This window comes from Perca fluviatilis, chromosome 7 (assembly GCF_010015445.1).
Source record: "Perca fluviatilis chromosome 7, GENO_Pfluv_1.0, whole genome shotgun sequence".
In the NCBI taxonomy this organism is placed as follows: Eukaryota; Metazoa; Chordata; class Actinopteri; order Perciformes; family Percidae; genus Perca; species Perca fluviatilis.
The window spans coordinates 3,808,781-3,826,789 of record NC_053118.1 but is presented as its reverse complement, the minus strand read 5'-3'; the positions used below and the strand labels follow the sequence as shown (position 1 = coordinate 3,826,789).

Sequence of the window (18,009 nt, the reverse complement as noted above, 5' to 3'; positions counted from 1 at the left end):
GAGCGGCGTCCGCCGGTAACCCCGACGCGCGCAGAGGCGCGAGGGCCCGTCCATCGCTGCTCGCAGCTTTAATTTAATAAAGAAGTTCATGTTTCAAGTTAAAGTATATGGAATCTTAGAAAATCCTCTTTTTTTTTTTTTTTACTGTGGTATCGAAATCTGCATTGAGAATCAGAATGACATTGATTCTTTTTGTTGATGACCACATCATTGGACATTGATGGCGCACAGCAAGCAGCACGGCGCAGGTTTTCGGGACTGGCCTGCGGTCTCTTGGCCCGTGATCTGGCGGTAGCCAACTGCCACCAGGCCCGGGATCCAACGACAGAAAACTAACACTGGGCCCGTGATCCGGCGGCAGCTTGCTGCCACCAGGCCGGGGAAGCTTTTCAAAGGCCAGGAGAGAAAAGCGTTCTCAAATGGCTGCTGCAAAAATGGATGCTACAATGGATACTGCTGCCACTACTGCTGATACTGCAAACACTCTTTCCACAACGGCCTGTGATGGCTGCGTCTATTTAATGAGGGCAGTGCACTTTTAATCAAGGCAAATGAATAAATAACAAACCTCAAAGAAGACATCCTACGGCTGTCGGAAGAACTTCGGAGGAAGGAGTCCTTATTGTCCAGTTATGTAGATCTGGCCTGTGGAAAGTCTCAGAAGTTGGCTTCTCTTGACTTAGCCCTGCAAGACACTGTGGCGTGGGACCCAGCCGCATGTCAGTGGCCCTCTTCGTGCTCTACTCCACTCCATGGGTCAACTTGGGTTGAAGTGGTGGTCCGCAGCCGCAAGAGGGGCTCCGACGGGACCGTCTCTCCACCTCTGTCGCTTTGCAACCGATATGCTGCTTTAGCTGTGGAAAACCCGGTCCTCACAATTGGTGCCTCTGCAGCCTCGCTACGACCAAATCGGGTCCCCTCCACAACGCCTGTCAACCCCGTAGGCCAACCGCTACTGATGGCGGAAAAGGTCGGCGCTGTCCAGGTTCCGAAAAAAAAAAAAAAATTAAAGTCAGCTTGGCGGTCTCTCTCCTCCCTGACCTCGAAAATAACTATACAAGAGGGGAGGGAGGGGATTGGCTCAGGGCTCAGTTAAGACTAGTCAGTTTCTATCAGTTTCCTCATTGATATCTAATGTGTTAACATGGGCTAAAAAGGTATGCCAGAGTTTGCGGAATGTCTTAAGGGAACCTCTTAAAGAATACCTGATCTTTTCAAGCCTTACACATTGCAGTACCTTAAGTCCATTTAAGAAGGATGAGCGAGAAGTGTGGTAAAATGCAATCACTTGCTTTGCGGTTTTGGACGTGATGAGTGAGGGAGAGATTCCGAGGAGGGGGTTGAGGAGTAGGCTACAGGTTTATCTAGGACTGTGCTAATTGTACCAAATACTGCAGACCAGAAAGCTGATAACTTGGGACAGAGCAGAAACGTGCATGTAGTCGGCAGGCGATTGATTACACCTGTTGCACTTATCAGTTCTATCAGGGTATGTTCTAGCTAATCTTGCGTTTGTAAGGTGAGCTCTGTGTAGAATCTTGCACTGTATAAGGCTGTGTCTTGCGCATATCGAAGAGGAGTGTACGCTGTCTAATATCTGTTCCCATTGATCATCTGCTAAAGTGACACCAAGATCCTGGCTCCAAGTAGTCCTTAGGGTGTCCAAACAGTTTGAATTTATGTTAGAAATGAGATTATAAACTGTAGATACGAGGCCCCGTTGACTTGAGTCATAGAACCTGGAGGTTGGTTAGGAAAGTTAGGCGATTGAGAACGTAAATGGTGTCGAATTTGAAAGTAGCGGAATAGGTGGCTATTAGGAAGGTCAAACTTTGCTGATAAATCTGAAAAAGCATAGAAAACGGCGTCAGCATAGAGGTCGTTGATAGTTAGCAGACCCTTGTTTGACCTGATCTGGAAAGCTGTGTCCGAGCAAGAAGGAAGAAAGGCATGGTTATGAAGGACTGGAGCCAGACCTGATGAAGTATGTAGGCCAAACTGTGTCCTAAACTGATTCCAGACTTTAAGTGTGTTTCTCACTATTGGATTCGAGGGGAATTGCTTAATTGGAGGTGGCAGTCGGGAGCAGACCACCAACCAAAGCGAGAAATGCGAGGAGGAAGTTTCTATATGGGACCACTGAGGTTGAGTGCTCCGAACTTTATTTGTGTTCCAGAATGTAAGTCTACTAATGTTGCAGGCCCAGTAGTTGTGACGTATGTTTGGCAAAGCTAGTCTTACCTTGGGCCTAGGGAGCTGGAGGACTGTCCTCCTAATACGCGCACGCCCACCGCACCATAAAAAAGCGTGTGTTAACTGGTCTAGGGAAGAGAAAAAGGACTTACTTATAAGTATGGGAATGTGTTGGAAGGCATAAAGAAACTTGGGCAGTACTACAATTTTCACCAGGTTGACCCGCCCCACTAGTGAAAGAGGGAGGGAGGAGTGTAGCCATCAGGTCCGGGCGATTTGTTAGTTTGTAAGGATTTAATGGCTTCTTTTATTTCGGAAACAGTTAAGGGTGCACCAACAGTAGCAGCAAGCTCTTTATTAACCTGGGGATATATTAGATGATCAAGGGGGTTAGGACCTTCCCAGTCTTGAGAAGAGGATTCAGAAGAGTAAAGGTTGGCAAAATAATCAGAAAACGTGTTGGCAATTACTGTAGGATCTGTCGAAATGTCTCCTGAAGGATATTTAATTATAGGGACTAGTCTAGAAGCACTGGCCACTCGAGCGTGATATGCAAGCAGTTTGCCCGCCTTGTCTCCCTGTTCAAAAAATTGCTGTTTCGTCTGCAGGAGTTGCCTCTCAATCTTACCCGTTGATAATAAATTATAGTCAGAATGAAGCTGGAGCTGTTTTTTATAAAGTACAGCAGAGGGATTGGCAGAATATTGAATGTCAAGTCTTTGGATATTGTCTGATATTTCTTTTAATTTTGCTTGCTCAGACTTCTTAAAGTAGGATACAAAAGACATAACTTGTCCCCGTATATAAGCCTTAAAGGTCTCCCACAGTGTGTTGTTACTGATGTCTGGCGTATCATTAACGTCGAAGAAAAACTGAATTTGTGAAGAAAGAAAATCAGAGAATTTGGGCTCGCATAGCAAATGGGAGTTGAATCTCCAAAATTTAGAGGGCTGGCTGCCGTGAGGAAAATAGACTTCTATGGAAGTAGGGGTGTGGTCAGATATTACTATGCCGTGGTAATCGCAGGAAATTATGTTGTGCAGAAGCCTATTGTCAAATAAAAAATAGTCAATTGGTGAATAAGTGTGATGGACGTGCGAGAAGAACGAGAACAACCTTCCGGTAGGGAATTTGGTCCTCCAGGGATCTGCTAGGCCCAGTTGTGCCACATGGAACTTTAATGAGTTAGCTGATTTTGACCAAGCAAGTCGTGGGGTGGAAGAGTTGTCAATTTCAGTGTTCAGAACCTGATTGAAATCACCACCAAGAATGATATTATGATCATTGAGATTAGGAATAGCAGCGAAAAAGGTTTTTATAAATTCCCTCGTCATCCCAAGTCGTAGCATATATCGAAGCCAGGATCACCGGAGTATTTTGTAGCTTGCCTGATACAATTACATATCGTCCGTTGGGATCAGAAATAACAGTGGAGGGGTCGAAAGCAATGTCCCTGTGTATAATAATAGCCACTCCTCTAGCCCTCTTGGAAAATCTAGAATGAACGAAGTGGCCCATCCAGGGCTTTTTAATACGTGAGATTTCAGAAGTACGAAGGTGGGTCTCTTGTAAAAAGAGAATGTCCCCTTTAAGCTGCTGTAAGTGTGAGATTACCTTATTGGCTTTAGTGGTATTGTTTAAGCCTTTGACGTTCCAAGAAATGAAACGGACCGCCCTACCACTCCTAAAGTGTAGCCAGTTGCCTGAGCTGGAAAAGAAAAAGGCGGGGGGGGGGGAGATACACACACACACACACACACACACACACACACACACACACACACACACACAATATCCCTCCTGGGAATCTTACACATTTGTATCTCCTAAGATACATTCCTAAGTAGCAGAAAATTATATCCCTTCACGAAAAAAGAAAACTGCCGTCCCCAGAATAGGCTTGTGAGTTTTAACACCTGGCTCCAGTCCACCTGCTGTGCCCATAATTGGATTTATCGACAATTTTGACTTGTTTTGGAACCGCTCCTCATATTTCAGGAACGATGGTGTCCACCCAAACAAGCTGGGCAACTCGTTTTTAGCAGCTAACATACAGCACGCTGTACAGTCCGCCACACGTGAATGACTGACTGTTTACACCACACACCCCCTTCGCAGACTCTTTTTCTCTCAGTACCACTTCTTTGTCTCAGGACATTGTCAGCAGTGACATCTCCCCCTACAGCCCGTCAGTAGCAATTACACAATCACCACTCTATCATCCCATACAGACCATTTTAACAATTAGGCCGTCCACCCTGAAGAAACGCTCTGGTGGATCACTTCCAAGGTATCTGCGTCCCCTGGCCTGGGCCCCTGCTGTACCTAGTAGTGGGTCCGCGCCTCTCAAGATGGCACTGATAAATGCTCGATCCATTACAAACAAATCTTTTATTCTGAATGATTTGTTTATTAATGTGCCTTGATTTCTTGTTCCTGACGGAGTCTTGGCAGAAAAACTTAGAATACGGCCCTCTAATTGAACTTTGTCCACCTGACTGTTTTATCAGTACTCCCAGGACCTCAGGCCATGGTGGAGCGTTCGGTGGTATATAAAGGCTGCTTTCAAAGTCGGTCGGTACCCAGTAGAGTTTTTTTTTTTTTTTTTTTTTTTTTTTTCCCTCATTTGAACTGCAGGTTACCAAAGTTGGTAGTTCTAATCCATTTTATTGTATTTTAATGTATCGACCGCCTGGTTCTAACGGTTCTTTTTTGTCTGAATTTTTTATTTTTTTTATCATCCATTATGTTGGATAAAGTTATTATGGTTGGAGATTTTAATATCCATGTTGATGACTTGTCTAGCACTTTAGCTGCTGATTTTCTTAATGTCACTGAGGCTTTTAATTTTATCCAGCATGTTTCTGGTCCCACACTCATTGGGGGTCACACTTTGGACCTTGTTTTTACTCTTGGTCTTAATATTGACTCTGTTTGCACTGAGGAACTGCACCATGATTGTATTTTGTTTAATTTGTCTTTTAATCCAGATGTATTGCCCAGTAAAAATGTAAGATGTTCTCTCATCTTAAATCACTCCTCAGCTGAGAAGTTTACTGCAGCTTTTGTCCAAAGCGCAGTGCTGTCCTCTCATGCTGACATAAATGATCTGGTCCATTCATTCAACACAAATTGCATATCAGTGTTGGATAAAGTGGCTCCATGTCAAATGCGTCGTGTTTTCCCCAACTCATCCCCATGGCTTAGTGACTCCATACGCTGTTTCAGGCGTACATGTCCAAGGGCGGAACTACAGTGGAAATCCTCCAAGCTTCTTGTTCACAAACTATATTACATGGACCTCTTAACTGAATACAACAACATTGTCAAGGAGGCGAGAACAACTTATTTTGCAAATCTTATTTCATCCAGTAAACAAAACCCTAAAGTCCTTTTTGAAACCATCAACAATATTGTCAATCCTACTCCCCTGAAGTGCCATTTTTTTTTTTCTTTTTCAAGTAAGGACTGCAGTGACTTTCTCAAGTTCTTTGTAAAGAAAATCAGTGATGTCAGAAATGGCATTATCCCTTCGACTACTCCATTTTCGGCTCACTCAATCCGGCCACCAATCCTGAACCATTTTGCTCCAATCTCGCTACAAGAACTCACTGATCTGGTTAGTAGTATGAAATCTTCCTTGAGCCCAGGAGATATTATACCAACTTCATTATTTAAAAATGTTCTTGGGTCTGTGAGTACTTGGGTTCTCGCTATACTCAACAGCTTGGTGTAATATTTGATAATAACATGTACTTGGATCAACATATTAGATCTCTGACCTGCACATGTTTCTTTCAATTAAGAAACATTGCCAAAATTAGAGGAGCTGTTTCACATTCTGAGCTTGAGATGATCATTCATGCTTTTATTTCATCTCGGCTTGATTACTGCAACTCTATTTTCACCGGTCTCAGCAAATCGTCCCAGGACCGTTTTACAACTAGTCCAGAACTCTGCTGCAAGGCTGCTAACCAGGTCTAGCAGGATGTCGCACATAACTCCAGTTTTATACTCATTACATTGGCTTCCGATTAACTTCAGGATCAAATTTAACGTTTTGGCTCTGACTTATAAAGCTTTGCATGGTCAGGCTCCGGCGTATATATCGGACCTGCTCCATTCATACATTACGAATAGGCCCCTCAGGTCTACTAACCAGGGATTACTGGTTGTCCCACGCACCCGTTTAAAAACTAGAGGTGACTGTTCCTTTGAAGCGGTGGCTCCAAACCTGTGGAATGCTCTGTGATAGACCCACTTGTTTAAATTTGCTTTTGATTCATGTATGTAAAATTTTGTCTTTTAATTATTTTTATTATTTTTTCTTTTTTGTTTTATAACTTACTATGTTTTGTGCAAATGTTTATCATATGAAGCACTTTGTGACTGTGAAAGGTGCCATATCAAATAAACTTATTATCAAATCCTTTTTATTAATTAAACCAAATTGCGTTTTAGTCTCAAAACCTTTGCCTAGTGCTGATCAAGTCATTAAAAATTTTCTTTCTTCCTAGGATAAACGCGCAACGCCTCCTGAGCCCAGACCTGTTCCTCGTCTGCTTGAGTCACTTCCCACTCCATCCCTCAATCTTCCGTCAAAACTGAACCCACAAACAGTGTGTCAGACACCCGTCGGCTCCAGAAACCTCTGTGCTAACAGGTATGATCTTGACTTGGGTGTCTGCTGGTCTGGAACGTAATCTGCCGGTCATTGCCGTTCAGTCTTGTGTATGTGACGTCACTGTTTTGGCCGATGCCCAGGATGCTAGATCACGCCAGTGGAGTGTGAGCAACTAGCCTGGAAAACTAGACCCAAATCTGAAAGATTAAGGGTCTGGCACTAAGTAATGAAAATGGCCCAACTCGAGGAGCAGCACCAAGCATGCATTTGAAATTCTCACTGCACGCAATTGGATAACACTACAACCAATCGCAACAATACACGGGGTGACGTATCCAGAGGTGGGTGGGTGTGGGGGGGTGTTATGCGCATATCTCTCGAACCTTGACAGGTGTCTTGCTATGGGCACGAGTAAGTGCAGTGCCAAGTTTGGCGTTGTTTGGATAAGAAATGCAAAAGATATCGTTAAATATATAGGTAAAAGAAGCACACGTTGGCTTTTTGCTGCTCTAGCCGCTGGCCACTCCCCCTCTCACACTGAGTGAGCAGGACCAGAGACAGAGAGAGAGCAGCGCAGCTTTGGCAGCTAAAATGTGAAATGCATCTCAGACCCACAAAAATGTGCAAAGTAGCACTACTCTGGACTGTCTTTGACTTTGAATAAACAAACGACAATTCCCGAATTTAAAGGGGTCATAGTTGAATAACGACAGTTTGGTGGGTAAATAGGACATACATAGAAGCTCAAAATCCCATTGACACCCCTTTACTATGAAAATCTCATATTTTGAAACTGCCGTTGAAAACGGGTGAATCTCAACAAAGCTGGAAGTTGACGTCAACCTCCCAAAAACCGGAACCTTTGTCAGCCCATGGGTGTATTAAGAGAACGGTCACGCCCCAACATTTACATAGGCTACACAACTGACCTGAGATCAGGTAGTCTTCTGAATCTAGCTAGGTCACGCAGATCTCTGCTATTCCATTACAAAATTCACTTCTGAAACTTTTTCATGCGAGAAATCAACTATGTAAAGCTCAAATATGGGCCGCTTTTCGAAAATGGATGGCTAATTGCAAATTTTGTCCAACTGTGTGTCGGAGTTCAGCGCCGGTGCTGCCTGTGTTGCTGCCTCGCCACCCGGCCTGCCTTCCTTCACAGACCCCGGCCTGCTATGAGGTACTTGGGGGTCCGTCACGACTGGCAGCCCACAGCACTCCATACCCGCGCAAAGTAACCGTCTCTTGGGCTAATGGACAACCAAATGCCCCTGCCCTGACAGAGCTCCAGGGCCTGCAACGCCCCTCTTCCTGCTAGCTAAATGCCCGGTGTATGTGAGTGAGAGCGCGGTCATCGAGCTTGTTACGCCAGCAATCTGTTACCACAGGTTCCAGTTAATCTTTTAATGTGTGTAATTATAATGTGTTGAGTTATTTAAAGCGCCCATATTATGCTCATTTTCAGGTTCATAACTGTATTTTAAGGTTGTACCAGAATAGGTGTACATGGTTTAATTTTCAAAAAACACCATATTGTTGTTGTACTGCACAGCTCTCTCTCACCGCTGCAGATCCTCTTTTCACCTGGTTTCTGTTTTAGCTACAGAGTGAGACCTCTTTTCATCTTCTTCTTCTGTACTATCTTTGATTGCACTCGCACATGCTCAGTAGTTCAGATGTAGATCATGTCAGCTAGCTAACTCTAGAGACAGTAAAAGAGAGCCTGTTTCTCCAACTTTGGTCAGTTACAAGGCAGGATTAGCTGGGAGACTTCTAAATGAGGGCGCACATGTAAGTAGTTCTTTTGTAGATTATGGTGAACTTGTGTGTGTTGTAGCAGTGCTTTGCTATTGAGAACGACGTAGCATGCTAGCGTTAGCATTAGCGTTAGCATGCTAAGGCTAACGGTTAGTATGCTAACGAGCTAACGGTTGTGGTTAGCCAGCTCATTTCGGACTGTGACGTCACAGTCCGAGGCCGATTTTGAACAGCTCACTAGGAGACTGAAGGCAGGACACATTCAGAAACTGTATCTCACTCAAAACAGCATGGATGGATTTCTTTCAAAGTTTGTATGTGTGTGGAAGCACCAGAGACACAAAAGAACACCCCAAATCCCAGAAAAAGGGATTTTTTCATAATATGGGCACTTTAAACAAACGATTGGGGAAATAAACGCCGCTTGTCCGCGAGTCTCATTGATAGAGCCTGCTGCTGGATGTAGCTCTATCAATGAGAGCTAGCTAGCCTCCTCTTAGAATTCCTCTGGAATTCACAAATATTCATTAACTTGAAATCGGACACCGTTGTTAGCTTTATAAGATATTTAGCTAGATGTTGTATACGTGGCGTGACGAAATTCAATCTGTAAATCTACTCGGAATTACGCCGAAAATGAAGCTAACTATCCGTGATTTGTAGCTACACAGGTAGCTAGGACTGAAGGGACAGTTGCAGCTAACGAAAGCCCTACTCTTCACAAATATTCATTAATTTGAAATCGGACACCGTTGTTAGCTTAATAAAACATTTAGTTAGATGTTGTATAAGTGGCGTGACGAAAGTTTAACTGTAAATATACTCGAATTACGACCCAAAATGAAGCTAACTATCCGTGATTTGTAGCTACATACAGCTAGGATTGAAGGGACAGTCGCAGCTAACGAAACCCTTACAGCTCACAAATATTCATTAACTTGAAATTGGACAGCGTTGTTAGCTTAATAAAACATTTAGTTAGATGTTGTATAAGTGGCATGACGAAATTTAAACTGTAAATATACTCGAATTACGACCAAAATGAAGCTAACTAGCCGCAATCTGTACACATAGGATTGGAGGGACAGTCGCAGCTAACGAAACCCTGACTGTTCACAAATATTCATTAACTTGAAATTGGACACCGTTGTTAGCTTTATAAGACCTTTAGGTATGTTGTATAGCTAAGTGGCGTGACATGTGTGTAACATGTGGTAAGAGATTGCTGGTGTAACAAGCTCGCTGACCGCGCTCTCACACACAAGCCATTTAGCTAGTAGGAAGAGAGGAGATGCAGGCCCTGGAGCTCTGTCAGGGCAGCGGTGTTTGGTAGTTAGTCCATTAGCCCAAACTGTGACTTTGCGCGGGTATGAGGTGCTGTGGGCTGCAGCAGCCGTGCCGGAGCTCAATCGAGCTCACAGCAGGCTGGGATCTGTGGAGGAAGGCAGGCCGGGCAACACAGGCAGCTGAACTCCGACACACAGTTTTACCAAATTTGCAATTATCCATCCATTTTCGTAAAACGGCCCATATTTGAGCTTTATATAGTTGATTTCTCGCATGAAAAAGTCTCAGAAGTGAACTTGGCATTGGAATTTGGTAAGGAAACATTAATATGAGATTCTGTCGCGTTTCTAATGTGTGTGTATTGGTGATTCGCTCAACCAATCAGCGCGCGTCTCTACATGTGTGTACGGGGCTAAGGCTCAACCAAGCAGCGCGCAGCACATCTAAATATTCATGACCATACCATATTTGGAAGAAAAGCTCTTGTTACAAATAGGGCCAAAACACAGGGATGCGTAAGGGCCAATAAAATATCAACCAGGCCATTTTCAGCCCAACCAATGTTACATACCCCATTAGGAGACCATAAGGAACAGTGTGAAATACCCTATATAATCATTCTATCACCCCTTTAAACGTACAATATGTAACTTTCTGCCACTAGGGGTCTCTCAACCAAAACAATGGACGGTAAAACTGGACTTTTGATGATGTTGGGAAGTTGCGTGGAATTATGGGAGTTTTAAGTGTTAAACACCTTCGCTGCCAGTTAGAATGCATCAGTTCACGGACGAGTTTACCCGTTCAAGTTTATTCACGTTACGTTTATTCATTCTAATAAAATAGCTGCAGTTTCCCCAACATAATTACGTTTTTCTTGATTAGATTTTTATTTGTAGCTGACCAGTTAGCTCGTGAGCCAGCAAGCTAACAGTAGCCAGCAGCTAAAACACAAAATATTTCACATATCAGTGTCACCTTTTGGATCGTTTCAACACCGGCGGGACGGGGTTTGTTGTAACGCTAGCTAGCTACTAAACGAGGCTGAGAGACGGGTGTGGGGATTGTCGGGGAATCTCCGCGACAGCGAGCCAGGACGTTCGATGCCGGTTGTGCAGCAGCAGAACATCTCCCAGCTGCCCGGAATTATCTCCCCTTCACTTTTCAGTAATCTTAACTTTTCGTTTTGGTGCTTAACTCACCTTTTGTCAGGTTAATTTAGCTAACCGTAAAGACAGCTTAACGCGAAGAGGGGAGAAATTCGGCAGGGAGGAGATTTAACATCAGCATTAGCATCAATGTTAGCTACTTGTCGATATTGAACTTTTAAAATAAATAAGGTATCTGTTGTATTACTGTGATAAAAAGTGGGATGTAATTAATCACAAAATGATGCTTTATGGCCAAAAAAAAAGCAGTATTATGGTTACAAGTATTTTTTTTCTGTGACATTGCATGATTTACAATTACTCCTGAACGTATCATCTTGGTGCCAGTGTTCTGACGGAAGTTAGAGTAACTGGAGGGTGAAAGGTTATATGACGCCACTGACGGGCGACTAAAGGAAACGTGCCGTGTCTGAAAATAAAATAACAGATTTCTCTGGGTTTGACATTTGGTGGAAACATTTGGGATTGTGTAAGAACACAACTCATAAAAATATATAACATAGGTATGGTCATTTTTAGACATTTTAAAGCAGAAATGTTACATATTGTACCTTTAAGGACTTAAGAATCCCACACATGCAAAGCACAACCAGACAAGTGCAGACAGAGCGTGATGTCCCTTATAGTCAAGCTATCTATCTTATAAAGCGAGACGTATCTGTATGTGTGTCCGTGTTTGGGGGGGGAAGGTAACCTGCATATCAGCGCCTCTGACTCTTTTCCTGCTATTGTATTAAATTGCTGTGACCTGGCAGAACATAACGTAGCCTAATCTTGGAGATTATTCCTTCAGAGCGCTGTGCAATGCGAGAAAATCTCAGAGCTGAACCAGGCAGAGCCTACATCAGACTTATACTGGGTCGGGTTAATTAATTCGCCAAAATACCCCCCGCAAATCAAATCCCCTACTTCACCGTTAACCATCAAGCCACTAAACCTGTATTGAAATGAACACCTCTGCTGAAATGTTAAATTAGTTAACGATCTGACAAGAGACCCCCCCTTCTCTCTCTCTCTCTCTCTCTCTCTCTCTCTCTCTCTCTCTCTCTCTCTCTCTCTCTCTCTTTCTCTCTCTCTCTCTCTCTCTCTCTCTCTCTCTCTCTCTCTCTCTCTCTCTCTCTTCCCCCCATTCTGCAGTGTTCTCTGTCAGGTAAATATAGAAGCACAATGTCTTCCTCCATAGGCTCTGATTTATGTTTTCCTCCGTGGGTGCTCACGGGCGCATGCCCTTTTTTAAAAAAAAAATAAAAAATGTATTCAAAATGTTTGCATTTCAGAACCTTAGGAAATGGACAGCGGCCGATACAAACACACTATTAACTCAATAATAAAGCCGTAAAGTTTCAACTCAGACAGCGCCACTTCTCACAAACACAGATAGGATTGGAGATGAGAAGTTTAACTGACCACCAACTACCGCTGACCTGACGGAGCACCACGACTGGCAACTCGCGGTACTCTGTATCCAGCGCACAGTCACCTATTCTGGGGTAACTAGACCACCAACTACCGCTGACCTAATGAGCACCACGACCGGCCGCTCGCGGTGCTCTGTATCCAGCGCACAGTAACCGATCAGCTTTGTGGGAACTTAAGAACTCTCTGCGCTGGTAGTGGATGTCGTTGATGCACTTACATCATTAGGTTTGCTTTTATAATAACAAATCTGTCCATTTAATTCTCACTCTGATTACCTAACGCACATGCAAGCACTGTGTGGGGGATGGAGGCGTTTTCATCCAAGAGATGCTGTGATTGGTGGATAGGATATGGAGCAGGGGACTGACAGCGACATAACCAATCACATTATGACAGACACTGCACTTGGCACCAATTGCAATGTTTAATTTTAAATGAATGTAGCCTACTGGCAGTCTGGCACACGTGGATGCTCAGTGGGTGCTCGGTATTTTCCGTGGGTGCTCGGTATATTCCGTGGGTGCTCGAACTCCAGAGCACCGACTGTATCGGCGCCTATGTCTTCCTCTGATGTAGACATAGCCTACACTAAGTCAATAGATAAGCTATACAGTGGAGTTGCATATTAATAATAATAATACATAAGTTTTATATAGCGCTTTACATGGAACTCAAAGACGCTTTACAAACGAAAGAAGAGAGAGAAAGAAAGAAAGAAAGAAAGAAAGAAAGAAAGAATGAATCAAACAAACAAGATGAGTGATTATTGTAAATTATGGGGCGATGGTGCTGTAAGAGGTCTGTGAGGTATGGAGGGGCCAAATTATAGGTGTAATAATAATAATAATAATAAATTGAATTTATATAGCGCTTTTCATGGACTCAAAGTCGCTTTACAGGGCAGGGTAGATTATAAAAACATAACAAAACAAAACGAGCAAACAAAACAAGTAGAACAAAACAAGATACAGATGAAAAAGGGAGGGGGGCAGGTGGACTAAGGTGTAGGTGATGAGTAGAACTTTGTAATGGATGCGCTGTTGTACAGGGAGCCAGTGAAGCTGTTGAAGGACAGGGGTGATGTGTTGTCTTGAACCGGTGTGGGTGAGGAGGCGAGCAGCAGAGTTTTGAACGTATTGCAATTTTTGTAAAACAGATGAAGGGAGACCATATAGGAGGCTGTTGCAGTAGTCAAGTCTTGATGTAATGAATGCATGGATGACAGTTTCAGCAGAAGATGTCGAGAGGGTGGGGCGAAGACGAGCAATGTTACGTAGGTGGAAAAAGGCAGTTTTGGTGATATGATGGATATGGGGCTTAAAAGTGAGTGTGGGGTCAAAAATAAAACCAAGATTTCGGATCTGGAGTGAGGTGTTGACTGTATGTCCAGCGATGGAGAGAGCGAAATCTTGGGAGGAGGCGAGTAGTGATTTTGGACCAATGATGATGATTTCAGATTTGTTGTAGTTGAGTTTAAGGAAGTTGGCAGTCATCCAGGTTTTTATTGCAGAGAGGCATTGTGATGGTTGATACTGTGGCAGGAGTGATGGATCTAGTGCTGAGGTATAGTTGTGTGTCGTCTGCGTAACTGTGGAATTTGAGTCCGCGATTTTGAATGATAAGTCCAAGGGGAAGCATATACAGGATAAACAGAAGGGGACCTAGCACTGAACCTTGAGGGACTCCGTGATTGACCGGTATGGTATGGGACGTACAGTTGTTGATGGATATGAATTGAGATCTGTTGGTGAGGTAGGAGGTGAACCAGGAGAGTGCTGAACCAGAGATGCCCAGATTTTTTAGACGCGTTGTAGAAGGATGGAGTGGTCAATGGTGTCGAAAGCGGCAGAGAGGTCAAGTAGGAGTAGAATAGAGAGGGAACCAGAGTCAGAAGCAAGCAGGAGGTCATTTGTTACTTTGAGTAGTGCCGTTTCAGTAGAGTGATGAGAGCGGAATCAAGACTGAAAGGTTTCGTAGAGCTGATTGGAAAGAAGGTGATGTTTTAGTTGAGAGGCAACAGAGCGTTCCAGGATTTTTGATAGGAAAGGTAGGTTAGAGATGGGCCGGAAATTGTTGGGGTTGTCAGGATCCAGGCCAGGTTTTTTAAGTATAGGCGTAATGGCGGCGACTTTGAAGGAGGAGGGAACTGTTCCAGATGTGAGAGAGGAGTTTATGATAACCATAATAAGTGGGCTTAGGCAGGGGAGGCAGTGCTTGACCAATGCAGATGGAATAGGGTCCAGTGGACAGGTTGTGAGGTGGATTTTGTTGAGATGATCTATGAGATCGGTTTCTGTGATGACTGATAGGGAGGGGAGAATGATATGAAAAGGGAGGGGAGAGTGATATGAAATGGAAGGGATAAGTCTGGTTGAGGGTCTGTACTAGGAGAGATATTCGCAGAGAGTTCTTGGTGAATGCTGTCAATTTTGTATTTAAAGAAATCGATGAAATTATTGCATTTGTCCATGGTGAATAAGCGGGTGATATTGTCAATGGGTTTCAGTAGTTTATTGACTGTGGCAAACAGTGTCCGGGGGTTGGAGGATCCAGAGTGAATGATACCAGAGTAATAAGCTGTGCGGGCTGATGTGAGCGCTGATCTATAGTGTTGGCTGTGATCCTTGTAGGCTTGTAGGTGTACAGTGAGTCCAGTTTTCTTATGTAAGCGTTCTAGTTGTCTGCGTTCTTTTTTAAGTTTGTGCAGTTTTGGGTTGAACCAGGGAGCAGAACGGGAGAATGTAACTGTTGCAGTTTTCACTGGTGCGAGAGTATTGAGGCTGGATGTGAGTGAGCGATTGTAGTGAACTACTAGATCGTCAGTAGTTGAGTTTTCAGGGATGCTGGGTATGGAAATTGTATTTGCTATATGAGAGGAAAGTGAAGTGAGACAGAGGGACTTTAGATTTCGGTAAGATATAGTGCGTATCTGTTTGGGATGGGTACAGGGGAGGTTGATGTGAAATGTTATGGCAAAATGATCAGATATAGCCAGGTCTGTGTGTGCGAGAGTGCCAATATTGAGTCCAGTAGAGCAGACCAGGTCCAAAGTGTGTCCACGGGTGTGGGTGGGGAAATTGACATGTTGTATGAAATGAAAACTGTGTATAATGTCCAAGAAATCCATGGTGGGTTTGGAGGTGGATAAGTCAATGTGGATATTGAAGTCACCTACGAGTAATATGGTTGAAGTTGTGCAGAGTTGAGTTATAAATTCTGAGAAATCTGACAGAAAGGAAGGATTGGGTTTTGGAGGGCGATAAATTGTTGAAATAGTCAGCGGAGTGGGGCCTAGAAGTTTAAATGACAGGTGTTCAAATGAGGTGACAGATGGGAGGGGGAGGGGGCGAAGCTTGAGATTTTGTCTATGGCTGGCAGCAATGCCACCGCCCCTGCCTTCCGGACGAGGTTGGTCCGTGTATGTAAATCCAGGGGTGTGGCTTGGTTGAGAGAGTAATATTCATTAGGTTTTTGCCAGGTTTCAGTTAAACGGATTATGTCCAATTCTGAGTCCAGAATGAATTGATTGAGAATGGTGCTTTTATTGTTAAGAGATCTAATGTTCAGTAGTCCAAACTTGAGAGACTCTTGTTTTGAAGGGGATGAAGCGGAAGCGGGTAATGACCGGAGGTTGAAATGATTCACGTGACGTTGGTTCCGATGACGTTGCACATTTCTGTTTTGATGCCGGGACGCGGAAGAGAAGTAATGAGGAGGTGTTGTGCCGAAGCTGTCATTCCCGTTGGATAGGTGTATTACATTTCGACGGGAGCCTCTGTGGATGTAACTGTGGCGTTGAAGTAATCCGAAGGTTTTTATTTCAGCGGTGAGCTCCGGTGTAGCCGATGGATAGCGGTTTAGCTGGAGTAGCTGTTTAGCTGAGTACCGGAAAGCCATGAAGTTGGAGTTTTGCAGCCAAGGAAGCAGGATGGAGAGCAGAAAAGGAACTAGGACCAGGTACTGCATTGTCCGGGAGGGAAGATTGAGTCGTCTTGGGCAGGAAAAGTTAGCGTAGCCGCCCGAAAGCGCGGGTGTTAACCTGTTCAATCCAGCGGCGTTGCCAACTATACAGCCCGTAATCCCCAAAACGCAGCCAAGCCAAACTAGGTCGGGTCCCTCGGTAGCGAAGATATGCAGGTGAATAAGTCCAGAGGTAGTTTGATTCAATAAGAAGTTATAATTTGATAATTTGAGCCAGAAACGCGCCAGCGTCCTCTCCACTCACTCGGGAGCAATGAGCAATATTAAGTGGTTCAGGGTCCTTCTGTAAGTCATTTTGGGGTACACTTTGGTTTTGATAAATTCTACAAGCAGCAACACCACAGGCCAAGCAATCAGCCCGTTTTCAACGGGCACTGCACTAGTAGTTCCTTAATTTGTAAATTTGCTTTAATGGGCTTGTCTCTTTATGTGCTTCTTTGTACCATCATACAATTTGTCCAGTCACATCTTTCTCTCCCCCAGCTTTATTACTCCTGTTGTTAAGAGAGGCCCTGAAGTGTCTTCCTCTGCAGTGGCAGCACACAGAGCTGGACCCGTTCAGCAGCCATGCACACCACTGAAGCAGACACCATGTTTCCAAACTCCACAGGTACTGTCCTCTCTTTGCTGTTATTTTGTATATTAAACCCGATTTTTAGACTCAAAAGGACGTATTATATTTGTCCACACATTTTTCCATGACCCCAAACATCTGTCATGGGCAACAATTGGCAAGCTTTTTTGGTGTGGTGGTTTTTACTGCAAACCTAGCTGTTAACTGATATAGAAGTGCCACCCAACCATATGAAGTAAATCAGTTTTTTTCCACTAACGGTTACTGATGTTTTTGTTACAGCTACAGCGATGCTCATACCCTCAATTAATGATTGAGCTGAGATGAAATGCATTATATATCAGGTAGGGCTGGGCGGTATCTCAATATTTTACATTATATTGATATATTTTTAAACAAGATATGAGATTGGTCAATACAGTTTATATCGATATAGTTTAATGTTCGTTACATGACCCATTTCTTCTGTAAAGCTGTACCTGTGTTGGCTTCACACACGCGCACTCACAGGCACATAAAAACTATTGCCGATTGGTTAGCCATAGTCTCCCCAGCTATTTCTATTTGGAGATGGGTCCCTTTTGCCGCCAGAGATTTCTAAAGCAGAGTCCGCTCTGACACTAGTTGGGTTTATCACTGCAGTACAAATCATTCTTACAGTGTGTTTTCCAGTGTGGAAAAGCCAAGTAAGGCCTAGTTTTATAGACTGGCTGAAGTTAATGACAGACACACCCTCATTTGAAGATCTTATTGCAAGACTGAATGATGGTAGGGGTAAATTCTACCAGGTCTGGGTCATTTCCTGCATTTTATTCAATTTGAACTAACTAGTGCCCTATAATTAATATTATTATCAAGCCTAATTCGATCGCACCCAACACCCCATCTTATTTTAATTAAATTTTTTTAATTTAAATTTTTTTTTTTCCTATTTTATTGATTATTTAGGTGCCCAGATTGCTGCGTCGTGTTTGTTTAGTGCTGGTACATGTGTGTTTTTCACA

General features: G+C 43.7%; 1 protein-coding gene across 1 annotated transcript in view; it reads left to right on the top strand.

Annotated features, from left to right (window-relative positions):
* The window catches only part of ttk (ttk protein kinase), a 62,070-nt gene that overhangs the window by 23,796 nt on the left and 20,265 nt on the right, over positions 1–18,009 (top strand). The window contains exons 15-16 of the mRNA XM_039805145.1: positions 6,711–6,856; positions 16,915–17,041. Coding sequence (XP_039661079.1) covers positions 6,711–6,856; positions 16,915–17,041 — 273 coding nt within the window. The remainder of the gene's footprint in view (positions 1–6,710; positions 6,857–16,914; positions 17,042–18,009) is intronic.